The sequence below is a fragment of the Triticum urartu genome, chromosome 3A (genome assembly GCF_056163025.1).
Source record: "Triticum urartu cultivar PI428250 chromosome 3A, HENAU_Tu73, whole genome shotgun sequence".
Taxonomy (NCBI): Eukaryota; Viridiplantae; Streptophyta; class Magnoliopsida; order Poales; family Poaceae; genus Triticum; species Triticum urartu.
The window spans coordinates 698,719,790-698,732,479 of record NC_141875.1 but is presented as its reverse complement, the minus strand read 5'-3'; the positions used below and the strand labels follow the sequence as shown (position 1 = coordinate 698,732,479).

Here is a 12,690-nt window from a genome sequence, read left to right as displayed (position 1 = left end):
TGGGGGTACATAGGACATTATAGGATTACGGCCCCTCCCCCCGCACCATCACCTCGCGGCCCCCTTTGTTTTTGAGGTGTGAAATTGCTAAAGTTATGGGCAACAGATTACAAAATTAACTTACGAGCGTGATTTCCTTCCCTAATCCCACTAACGTCCTGGTATTTTATTGCGGGTTCCACCCTGTAACTAACCATAGGCCTCCACCTCAACCCATATTTAATCTTCATAATGAACACCCTGTAGTTTACTCATTTCAACTACCCTGCCTCGGGCATATTGGCTTGTAGATTGTGGTTTGTAACAAACAATCTGTAATTGTAGCAAAGTTAGTGGAGGGGGTAGAGATCGACAGCCATGAGGTCTCGGTCTGGCAGGCATTGCCTCATCGTTTGGTCCGCCGGTAGCCCTTTGCCCACCGTCTATAATACATTGTTTCTCCTCGGTGAGCAGGCGCACCACAGTCACCTCTTCAAACACTTCCAGCCATAGTGTAATTGTGATGGCACCTAAGTCGAGGAAGCCAATGGTGTCGCCCTCGAAGAACCTTTTGGTCCGTTGCAGCGGCCATCCCTCCAGCAGTGTGAGGTTCTGCATCACCAACCTCGCCAAGGTCCATCCAGATCAGCACCCCCACCATATTAATAAAGCACTCCATATATGCGTATAGCAATTAACAAAATGGGTAGAAAGTTAAAAACAAACCTTGATTGTTAATAAATTATATATGCCTGAATAGTTGATCCTCACTACTTCTATTTTTCTAAACATGCACACACCTCACCTTACCACACATGCCAGATAGCACTCCATGTCATCAGGTAAATGTAATCCCTTCATATTTCTTTTCCGGCACATGCAAGCCCTACAAATCATCAAACACATGGAAGCCATCCACATCATCAAGTATGCAATGCGTCAGCATCACTGTTTTTTAATTATTTTTCAGCAAAAATCATTCCCCTGAAGCCAGAATGCATATCACGATGAGAATGTGGAAGATATTATTCTGATATATTCTTGTTCCATTTTTGATAAATTTTTTATTGTAAATATCACCGGTAAAGCGAGCTGTTTCGTACGGTTCATAATTGTCAGCGAGATACTCACCTTGTCATTGACGAACTAAGCCCATAAGTGGGTCATTGCTCAGTCATGCACGTCGCCAGCACGAACGGCAGGCTGTCAAAGGTCTTGTCCATATTACTCCACGATGGAGGGTGACGCGCAGACGACGCCCCAGTCACCGTGGAGGAGCATCAACAGCTTCTTGTGGACAGGGTTGTGCGTGAAAGGCAGTTCCCTCTCGTTCTCGAGGTCCTTGAGGATGAGCTCGTAGTGAACACCCTTAAAGCCAAAGCGAGGATTGCCTAGCTATGGCATGGTTATGACTTATGACTTGGTATAAATGATAATTGTTTCATAAATTGTTTAATATTTGATTTGCATGCATGAAATGGATGATAGGTGTAGAAGTGCATGCTCTCGCCAATGCAATCAAAAAACCGATCTGATGGAAGACTAGACACCACATTATACGTCAACACTCCCTCTCACGTGTGGCTCCCTCAGGCTTAAACGTGAACCGAAAGTGGGCTGCAATTTTAATTGCACCAGCCGGGTCTTGAACTCAAGACCTCTTGGCTTCGATACCATGTAGAAGTGCATGCTCTAGCCAATGCAACCAAAAGACCGATCTGAGAGAGAGGGCCGGACATTATACTCCAACTATATGATTTCAATTCCCGGCGATCGTGGATGGGTAGATGAAGATTGGGTCAAGGGGGCAGAAGTTGTTTGTCAATAGGTTGAGCCACTGCATGTGCCCAGCTTGGAAACCTCCACCACCTTGGATCTGCCACCACCGCGCCCACCTGCACCCTCGAGCATTGCCTGTCGTTGTGGTTCTTCAGACCATGTATGTCGATGGTCATGCCTCCTCTCCTCCACTGTCGATGCCACTTGCACGACCGAGGTGGTCGTGGCAGGATCGTGTGAGCAAGGCGGCGATGGCGTCTAAGTGGGGCCATGACGGAGGTATTCAATCGGGAGTGGACCTAGCCATCGCGGGGCGAGGGAGAAGACACGGTTGGCAGCCTAGGAGATGATTGATTTGGTAAGGAAAAAACACAGGAGAAAACTAGATGCCGCCGAAGATAGAAAGAGCGAGTTTTACATATGCGAGAGAGATGTGTGAGGAGAAAAAAAAAATTAAAAGAGAAGTGGAGAAGGGCGATAAAGAAAAATAACTGAAGGCAGAATGTGGTGAGGCGAACGTTTCAACAGCAGCCAAAGCATCTCACGAACCTCGGTGAACACCTCGTTGCGACCGATAATGGCGACGCTGCTGCCGTTGTACTTGCCGGCGGTGAAGACGAAGTTCATAAGCATGAGCAGCGCCAGCTGGTCCTTGCCGGCGGCGTGGCCCATGAGCCTGGATGAGTTGAGGCTCGGCCCCGCGGTGAGTGAGTTGTCCATGACCATGACGACGCCGAAGGCTGTCTTGGAGGTGTTGGTCGTGGCCGCGCGCGCCACCGGCACCGACGTCAGGTCCGGTCCGCTCACCACGTCATGCCATGCCAGTACACCTTGAGGTGCGTCTCCTTCTGGGACGACGTGGTCTGCGGCCGCATGGTGGCCAGGGCGAGGAGGACGACGAAGAGCGCGGCAGAGGCCATGGATTTCCCTTGAGTAGTCGGTGTTTTGCTGTTGTGATGCTTTTGTGGGCTTGACTATGATGTGTGCTGTGTGCGTACTTCGTATGCTAGTATTTACGCGCTGCGGCTGGGCGCGAAAGCGGGTATCCATACATTAGGCGGCGCATTGACAGTTCAGCAAGAGATATATGTGTTCGGCTCGTTAGAACTAGTGACTTCGCAGTAGGTACAACGGCTCATCTGCAACAGTGCCCAACGACCGTCCTCGCCGGGCGTATCTTTCTAGCTAGAAGGCGGTGTGGTGGCTTCATTTCGAACGTTAGCTCCCCTGCCATGCACCCTTCTGAAGATATCTTGTGCCACCTGAAAGAACTAGCTACGTCACTAAGTATGTTTTACGTTCCTTCTTTTTTCTGTAGAACAATCCACGAGTCTAGCAGCGCATGCAGTAAAGATAACATTAGTAGGCTCAAGTATATGTTGAAAACAAGATTTATGTCTCGTTTTCTAAATAATACTCCCTTTGTAAAGAAATGCGAATATAATGCTGGAGGAGTACATGAGGAGTACTAGAGGTGAGACGATTCCAAGCCGGATCCGTGCTTTCCACGATGGTGTTCTGCATTTGTTTCGAGCTGCTCCCCTTTTATTTGTCTTTAGATATACTAAAACAGATTTACTATTTCACATCTAGATATGAATTAGTTATATCACATCTAACTTGCCTGCCGTTGATTTTTCACATGCTAAGATTCGTGTTTCTGGTCGATCGCCTGGCTTGTCGCTTGTCGCGGTGCGTTCTGGTTCGTGATGTTATTAGTAGCGAGGCCCAGCAGGAATTGTTAGATGGGCTGATTGTGTTTTGTTTGTCTTTTCTTGCTTGACTCGTGCGACTGTTGATCCTTAGAAAAAAAAAAGACTCACGACGGCTGTACGAGGGTTTGTCACGAGAGTGCCACGTATCCATGTGTCCCAATCCTTTTTTGTCTAACTCAAAACACATGAATGGATTGACTCTCTAGTCTCCCATTTCTGTTACATTTTTAAGCACCATGCAGTTGCACTATCTCCTTGTACTAACATTTCATTTTATATTCAGGTTAAAAAACATTTCATATATTATTATTTTTCTTTTTTCTATCGCCCAAATAATATCCTTAGTGAGACCACGTGATCAAATTTCCGCGCATACTAGATGTTGTTTGTTGGATTTTATTGTTTTAATTTTTCCGCAAACTCTTGATCTCATGTTGGCGACCCATGTATTCCTATGTCACCTTGTTTTGTTTGTTCACTTGTCAGGTCTTTTTTTTTTGCATGCGCCCCATTTCTTCTGACATGCGTTGTAAAAGTGGATGTGGCATGCTCTATTGCTTGTCGCTGTGTATTTCTATTTCCATTCAAGTTCGATGTCGAAGAGACAAGCTCCGTGGAGAGATAGGCTTTGGCTTGCGCTTGATACGTAACTGGGCTTGATCAGTTTTTGTCCTTTGTGCAAGTCTATTCTTGACACCAATTCGAGGGCAGGATTGTTTTTTGTTTTTGTTTTTCCATTTTTCCATTTTTTAAATTCATGATTTTAGTTTTTTGTTTTCACATCTATTTTACATATCTCTATTTTTATTTTTTTGGATTAGCTAATTCTCATCTAGATGGTTTTTAGCTATGTCACACTTAAGTTGTTCACCACGTGATTAAACATGTATGTTTTGTGCAAAATTATTTTTGTTCACATGCATGTGCCTTGTCTCGTGCTGGTGTTTGCGTTGTCAGGCCGATTTTTGGTGTCGCTCTGGTGGCCGTTATTCTCGTTGTCTCCCATGCTTGCGCCGGTGTTAGTATATGGGCCTCTATTTCACAAAAGTTGTTACTCACCGAGATGAGATTTGGCAATGTCTCATCTAATTTTCAAACGTACGATTTCGTAGACCGTTTCATCCCAGTTGCAAGTCGACCCTTGACTCACAACTGAGCACATGATTTCATAGTTGTCCCAGTTGTAAGTCTGCCATTGACTCGCAAGTGGGCTCATAGTTATCCGAGTTGCAAGCCCGCCATCGACTTGCAACTGGAGCCTATGTTTTTGTTTTTCATCCCAGTTGCAAGTCCATCCTCCACTCGCAACTGGGCCCATTTTTGTTTCATCCCAGCTGCAAGCTCATTGTTGAATCGCAACTCCACATGTATTTTCAGTTTCATCGCAGTTGCAGGTACACCCTTAACTCGCAACTGGCCCATAGATTATTTCATCCCAGTTGCAAGTCAACCATCGACTCGCAACCGGGTTCATAATTTTCTGAGTTGCAAGCCCACCCTTGACTTGCAACTGAAGCTATGTTTTTATTGTCCCAGTTGCAAGTCCACCCTTGACTCGCAACTGGGTTATTTTATTTTTCATCCCAGTTGCAAGTCCGCGCTCGACTCGCAACCAGGCTCGTATTTTCTTGTTGTCCAGTTGCGAGTCCACCCTTGATTCGCAAATAGTATCATAGTTTTTGTGTAGTTGTCCTTGTTACAAGTTTGCCCTCACAACTAAGCCTGCAACAACTAAACGCACAGTTTGTTTTCATCCCCAGTTGCAAGTCCTCCATTGACTCGCAACTGGGCTCGTAATTTCGTAGTTGTCCCAGTTGCAAGTCCACCTTTGACTCGTAACTAGGCACATAGATTTTTTGTTGTCCTAGTTGCAAGTTCACCCTCGACTCGCAACTTCTAGCGTAGTTTTGTGTAGTTTTCCTAGCTGTAAGTCCATCCTCGACTCGCAACTGGTATTGTTGTTTTGTGTAGTTGTCCTAGTTACAAGTCCACTCTTGACTCGCAACTGGGCTATAATCAATTTTCCGTCCCAGTTAAAAGTCCATCATTGACATGCAACTCGGCCATTGACCCTTTCATTTGTCCCAGTTGCAAGTCCATCCTTGACTCGCAACTGGCCCCAACATTTTCTTGACCCAATTTCAAGTCCACCATCAACTTGCAACTAGGTTCGACCATTTTTCTGTCCCGATGTACATTTTTAAAATTCATGACCTTTTTTTTGAATTCATGAACATTTCTTTTATTCATGAATATTTTTAGAAAATCATGAAAATTTAACAAATTCACGAGCATCATTTAATTTCACCAATACGTATTGAATTGGTGAAAACTTTTGAAGTTAGCGAACATTTTTCAAATTCTTGAACATCTTTTATATCGTGAATATATTTTTCTAATTTGTGACCTTTTTTGACTTGATGAACATTTTTTGAATTGATGAACACTTTTTAAGCTACCACTATTTTTATTTCAAATTCTTAAAAAAATCACAAACTTTTTTCATGTTTTGCGGATGGGGTAAATTGACCTAAAAGATGTCAACCTAGGGACAAGCTGCAGGGCACTTTGCAAAAAACTGAAGGATACGGGCGTTATCAACAATAGGGCTGCTTCTCATTGCATGCAGACTTGTACAGTATCAATCAAGTCAAGGCCAGCGAGGGAGCCGAGCTAGCTAGCGCTGGCCAAGCAGCCGCGTGTGTTCAACCTGACAGCAAACAAAAGCGAAAAAGGCTAAAAAACAAACAAACAACAAAAAAGTCCAGCAGAGAGGATTACAAAACACATGACAACATAATCTCACATCTAGATGTAACATAGACGGACCCATACTAAAATATTCTACAGTTTTTGTTTTGAGTTGCTGGTGAAGCTGCTAGCTAGGATATGTGTTGTTCTGCATTTGTATTCGGTGCACTTGCATTTGTGGCATAAACAGCACGTCTGAAAAATTGAGATTTTTTTTGAAAACGCGTTCAGTGGATGCTTGTGGGGCATATTGCATGGCGATTTGTCCATGGCTCGTCAGCCGTCGGCGCTAAATGAATCGCCTGGACGCGAGGGTGTTTGTTTCCAGGGACTTATTGGTCTAGGGACTTAAATAAGTCCCATCTAAACCAAACAGGAGGGACTTATAGGGACTTAAAGTGAGCATTTGAGACTTATGGAATAAGACTCTCAAGGAGGGACTTATAGGGACTTATAGTTATAATATGGTCTTATAGAGACTTATAAGTCCCGGAAACCAAACATATAGAGACTTTTTAGGGACTTAGGACTTATAAGTTGGGACTAAAAAAAGTTCTAGGCTTATGAACCAAACAGTAGCACCGTGGAGGACATGGCTTCCTCCTACCTTAAGGGTGTGTTTGGTAGCCTGCACGGAGGGTGCATGAGCCTGAAAGTTCCCTATTCGACCCACTTTTCGCTGTTTGGTAGAGTGCATGAGCTCACTTGGGCTGTTTGGTAGAGTGCATGAGCTCACTTGGGCTATGCTCATCTGATGCAAAAAAGGCCCTCAGCTATGCCCATCTCATGCACCCCAGACAGGGTGCATGGAGGCAGCCATGCTCGCCCCGACCTTCGTCTGATGCAAAAAAGGCCCTCAGCTATGCCCATCTCATGCACCCCAGACAGGGTGCAGTTAGGAATTTCAAATTTTGTTTTAATTTTTTAAAAAGTTCAAATTTCAAATTTTGTTTAAATTTTCAAAAAATATTAAAAATTTCAAAAACTATTAATAATATCAAAATATATGTAAATTTTCCAAAAAATATTTAGAATATCAAATTTTGTTTAAATTTTCAAAAAAAGTTCAAAATTTCAAAAAAAATAGAATTTCAAATTATGTTTAAATTTTCAAAAAATGTTCAGAATTTCATTTTTTAATGTTCAAAATATGTTTAAATTTTTTAAAAACAGAATTTCAAAATTTGTTTAAATTGTCAAAAAAATGTTCAAAATTTGTTTAAATTTTGTTCACCATTCAATTTTTTTTCGAAATTCAAAATTGTTCAGCATGTCTAAACACATGCAGGTTGCCAAATAAAGTCTCAGCTCAGCATGTCTCAATGCATACACCGCTGCCAAACAACAGCAAATGCATGGACTCAGCATGTCTACACTCAACATGTATTAGAAAAGAACAGCTAGGCTAGGTCCATACATGCTACCAAACACACCCTAAGTCGCGGAGTGCATGCTCCAAGGGCAGCACAACCATGGCAGGGATCCCACGAAACTTTGTCCTACACATTGCTTCCTCTCCAATACGTTCCCCTTTTTTATTCTGGCCAGCAGAACAGCACAAGCTGACTCAGCGGCGATCGCTGGATGGGCATAGACACACCCATGCGCGCTCTCGTGCACATCCATGGATGGGCATAGACACACTGGCTAGCTACTTGGGCGGCAGCATGGACTTGGCGATGGCCACGAACATCCCCTTGTTGGCAGCGAAGCGGGCGAGCAGGTGCGACCTGTCCGGCAGGCACGCCCTCACCTTCTCGTCGGACACGTACTCCTTGGCCCAGCGGCAGAAGCGAGGGAACTCGTCCTCGGTGACCAGTCTCACCTCGGCAACCTCCTCGAAGACGCCTAGCCAGTGCGCGAACCCGCAGGCGGCGATGTCGACAAGACCGATGGCGTCGCCGCCGAAGAACCGCCTCCCCTCCAGCCGCGCCTCCAGCAGCGCGAAGTTCTCCTTGGCCTCCTTCACAAACCCCTCCTGTGCCTCGCCCTCCGCCCACAGCGCCAACCAGTACGCCTTCGAGCACTGCACGGTGCAGGCAAAAAATCAGCGGATGAAGCTGGGCGAGGACTGAGGTGTGCGGCCACCGTCGGGTTGGTTGCCTACCTTGCCGTCGATGAAGCTGGCCCAGAAGCGGGCCATGGCCCTCTCGTAGGGGTCGGCGGGGAGGAGGGGTGGGCCGGGGAAGGCCTAGTCGACGTACTCGACGATAAGGAGGGACTCGCAGACGGCGCGGTCGCCGTGGAGGAGCACGGGAACTTTCTTGTGGACGGGGTTGTTGCCATGAACCGGTACTAAAGGGGTCGAACCGGTACTAAAGGTCCCATTTTCAAACTCTACCCCCCCCCCCCGGATCGCCTTTTCAGTTTTAAAAAAATAAAAGAAAATAATGGAAATGTCAAAAAAATAAAAGAAAATAAGTTTCTCATGTGATATGTGGTCTAGTTGTTGGGAAAATTTGCAAATGTGAATTTTGACTTTATTTGCAAACTCTCTCTGAAATTTGTAAAAATGGGCATAACTTTTGCATACTAACTCGGATGAAAAAGTTTTTTATATGAAAAATCATCTACTCGAAAAGTTACATCCGAATTTAAACATTTGCAAAATCCTCAAAAACCTAATAGAAAAAAGTTACGAGGCTTTTAAGATCTAGAGTGGAAAAAATTGAAAAATATTCAAACAGTGGGCAAACTGTGGTCAAACAATGGTCAAACTAATTATTCTAGAATATTAGTGTTACTAAATAATTATTTTAGTTATTTCAATTTTGGTCAAATCTGGTCAAACTGTGGTCAAACTGTGGTCAAACTAATTATTCAAGAAATATTAGTGTTACTAAATAATTATTGTTTTTTAAAACAATAGTTTCAAACTCAAACAGTGAAATGTGTCACTTCATGCTCAAGCAAAATTCCTGAAGATTAATAGGATTGACATCTTACTATTGTCAGGAAAACAACAAGTGCAGACTTGGAGTGAGGGAGAATAGAACCCGAAAGTTAAGCGTGCTCGGGCTGGAGTAGTGAGAGGGATGGGTGACCGGTCGGGAAGTTAGATGATTTGGAATGAGTGATCCACACTTGAGTAGTTAAGAGAGGTGATTAGAGACTAAATCATCAAATAATTCAGAAAAATTAAAAATAAAAAAACAAATTTTTTTTCCAAAATTTTCAAAAAAGAAAATTAAAAAAAACCCGGTACTAAAGGTCCCCCGTACCAGGGCGCGAGCTCACGCCACGTGGTGGCACTTTAGCGCCGGTTCGTGCCAAACCGGTACTAAGGGGGGGGGGCTTTAGTGCCGAAACTTTAGTGCCGGTTCCATAACCGGCACTAAAGGCCCTTACAAACCGGTACTAATGGTCCGTTTTCTACTAGTGACGTGCTGGCTCTCGGTAAAGCGGCAACTCCTTGGAAAACATCATGTCTCATGTATACTAGCTGCTCCATGAGTGCTCGTTAGATAGGGGCTCAAAAGTGGAGCGGGCATGCCTATATTTACGACTTGATCATGTACAATTATTAGATGGCCCACCTACCACAGCAGTTCAGCTTTATCATCTCTATTAACTTTATCAGACACTAGTAATTGTGTAGGTGCCACACATGTCCAATTCAATAGTATATTGGGATCTTTATGATGTCACCTTCCACTCCAGGAGCATTATGTATGCTCAAGTATATACACGTCCTGACTTAGCAAATGTAACTGGAATGCTTGGCAGATATCAGTGTAATTCAGACTTAGATCACTGTAAAGCTGTCAAGAAAGTAAAGCGCTATCTTTAAGGGACTAAAAATCATATGCTTAGATATAGAAAGACTGACAACCCAGAAATTACGAGTTACTCAAACGCTGATTTTGCATGCTCTAAGGATAGTAAGAAAACCAGATCAGACTATATCTTCACACTTGCAGGGGAATCAATTTAATGGAAAAGCTGCAAACAGACACTTACTGCATCTTCAACGATGCAAGAAGAGTTTGTGCCATGTTCTGAGGCTACCGGGCAAGCTGTATGCCTTAAGAACTTTGTTCCTAGACTTAGAGTGGTAGACAGCATAAATAAACCACTTACATTATTCTGCGATAATTAAGTTGCAGTTTTCTTTTCGAGTAACAAGTCAAGTGGTGTTGCCAAACACATTGACCTTAAGTATCTTGTTGTGAAAGATAGAGTCCAAGATGAAACAATTAATTCCGGCATATAAGTACTAAATTGATGATTGCTGATCCCCTGACTAAAGGCTTGCCACCAAATCTCTTTTGAGAACATATTGGTAGCATCGGTCTAATGGAAAGCCTATAACTATCCGGGTAACTAAAATAATGAGATCTCAATATTTCAACTTGGAATAAGGAAGTTTGTTTCGCATACTAAGTGCAAATAATGATTAATAAAGAAACAAACTATTAAGACCATAATTAGGGAGCATGATGCATGCCCATACAAACTGCCAACCATAAATAATTATCTCTTCCGAGATGAAGTCTTACGCTATATATTTGGGGGTTCGAGTAATGATTATCTATTGTTGTGAATACATTATCTTGGTGTGATGCCTTTGTCGAAGTATGCACTAATGATGTTAACGATTCAATCAAGTGGAAGAACATTAGAAATATTAAGTGATTAAATGGTTAATATGTTAATTACCGTAAGTTAAAGTGGGTCCATGAGTTAATTATGGGATTAACAGTAAATAACAGTAATTAGCAATTTGCACCTATGATGGGGGGCCTAATTACGATGATGGTTAGGTCCCACGTCATATACAACGCTATATATAAATGAGGGCATCCCTGCACCTATTTGATCATGGTATCTCTTAGGGTAACAATGCACTCCGATAATTACTCCAACTTTGTTTTAATCAGGACCGCATTGGACGTTAACGTGAAGGCTTGGCCTTACTCTAGTGAGGTGCCGGAGTTGTGATCGACTACGCTGCTGCAATTCATCACCAACATCAGACTCTACTTCCTCCACCGAGATGGCCTCTTCAAACGGAGGTATAATCACTCTACTGTCCACTAATTTCCGCATCAAATCAAATAGTGTTCATGTGTATTACATAAGATCTGATTACCAGTAGCATAATGTGAGCAATTAACTCTAACAAGTGGTTGTGGAAGCTCTCATCGGAAAATGATGCTATGTGGGCTCAAATCCTTCGCAGCAAGTACCTCCAGACAAAAACTTTGTCCCAGGTTACAGTCAGGCTGACCGATTCACATGTTTAATAGGACGAAGTTTGTTATTGGGAACGGCATGAGTACACGTTTCTGGGAGGATACTTGGCTCGGCGAGACACCCTTGGCCATCCAATATCCGTCTTTATACCGCATTGTTCAACAACGTGAGGTGTTCGTCGCATCGGTCTTTCGATCTACCCCCCTTAAATTCAATTCCGACGAACGCTAGCGGGCAATCGTTGGGAAGAATGGCTCCGTCTAGTTAGGAGACTGATGGAGGTCCAGCTTTCACAACAACCCGACGAATTACACTGGAAATTGACTAAGTCTGGAGTATTCACGGTTAAATCAATGTATATTGATGTTATTAATTCGAACTCCATTCCTACGTCCAAGCATGTTTGGGATGTCAAAGTTTCTTTGAAAATAAAAGTGTTTATGTGGTTTGTCCATAAACAAGTTATTTTAACTAAGGACAACTTGATAAAGCGTAATTGGACAGGACCTACTAGGTGTAGTTTCTGCGATCGGGATGAGACTATCAAACACCTCTTTTTTGATTGCCCGTTGGCCAAGGTACTTTGGCAGACGGTCCACATTGCTTTTAATATCAATCCACCGGATTCTGTTAATGCGTTATTTGGGACATGGCTTAATGGGATTGAGCCTGACTTAGCGAGACATATTCGGGTTGGAGTTTGTGCTTTGCTGTGGAATATCTGGACTTGCAGAAATGATTTGGTTTTTAACAGAATATCATGTATACATTTTTTGCAGGTCATATTCCGAACTACGGCTCTGATCCGTTCGTGGTCGCTACTCACCCAGACGGAGGCCAGGGAGCATTTGGTTACTGGGTCTTTCCGCTGGGAGATGGTAGCTTGGGATATCTTCAACCGGTTTGGATGGCGGTCATGTAATAGGATAGGCAATTAGTTTCCCTATCTAGTTTTAGCCAGCCGGTTGTGGCGTCTTTTCTTGGCTAGTTGGTGTTTCTAGCCCTTATTGGCTCTGTGTGAGTTTTCTATGCTTTTTTATTACTTTTGAAAACCTTTAAAACCATGTTGGCACTACTTTATTTGATTAATAAGATAGCCGTATGCATCTTTCTGATGCAGAGGCCGGGAAATCCCCCTTTTCAAAAAAAAAACTCTAACAAGAGGTTGACTGTTCGGGGTGCAGGGTCGGCGGAGAGTGGGCACAGGCTGCCAGCGTTGGAGAAAAGGAGGTAGGTGGGGACGTGGTTAGAGGGATGGGGTGGTGAGACG

At 43.5% G+C, this 12,690-nt stretch overlaps 1 protein-coding gene and 1 pseudogene across 1 annotated transcript; both read right to left on the bottom strand.

Annotated features, from left to right (window-relative positions):
- Window positions 1–1,203: 1,203 nt before the first annotated feature.
- Window positions 1,204–2,678, bottom strand: LOC125547250 (dirigent protein 19-like; annotated as a pseudogene).
- Window positions 2,679–7,773: 5,095 nt separating this feature from the next.
- On the bottom strand, window positions 7,774–8,412 carry LOC147981798 (glutathione transferase GST 23-like). Its single transcript, XM_087514111.1, has 2 exons — window positions 8,332–8,412; window positions 7,774–8,250 (listed from the first exon to the last, which is right to left on the bottom strand). The coding sequence occupies exons 1-2, from the start codon at window positions 8,365–8,367 to the stop codon at window positions 7,876–7,878; spliced, it is 411 nt and encodes a 136-aa protein (XP_087370237.1). The 5' UTR covers window positions 8,368–8,412; the 3' UTR covers window positions 7,774–7,875.
- Between the last annotated feature and the right edge of the window lie 4,278 nt (window positions 8,413–12,690).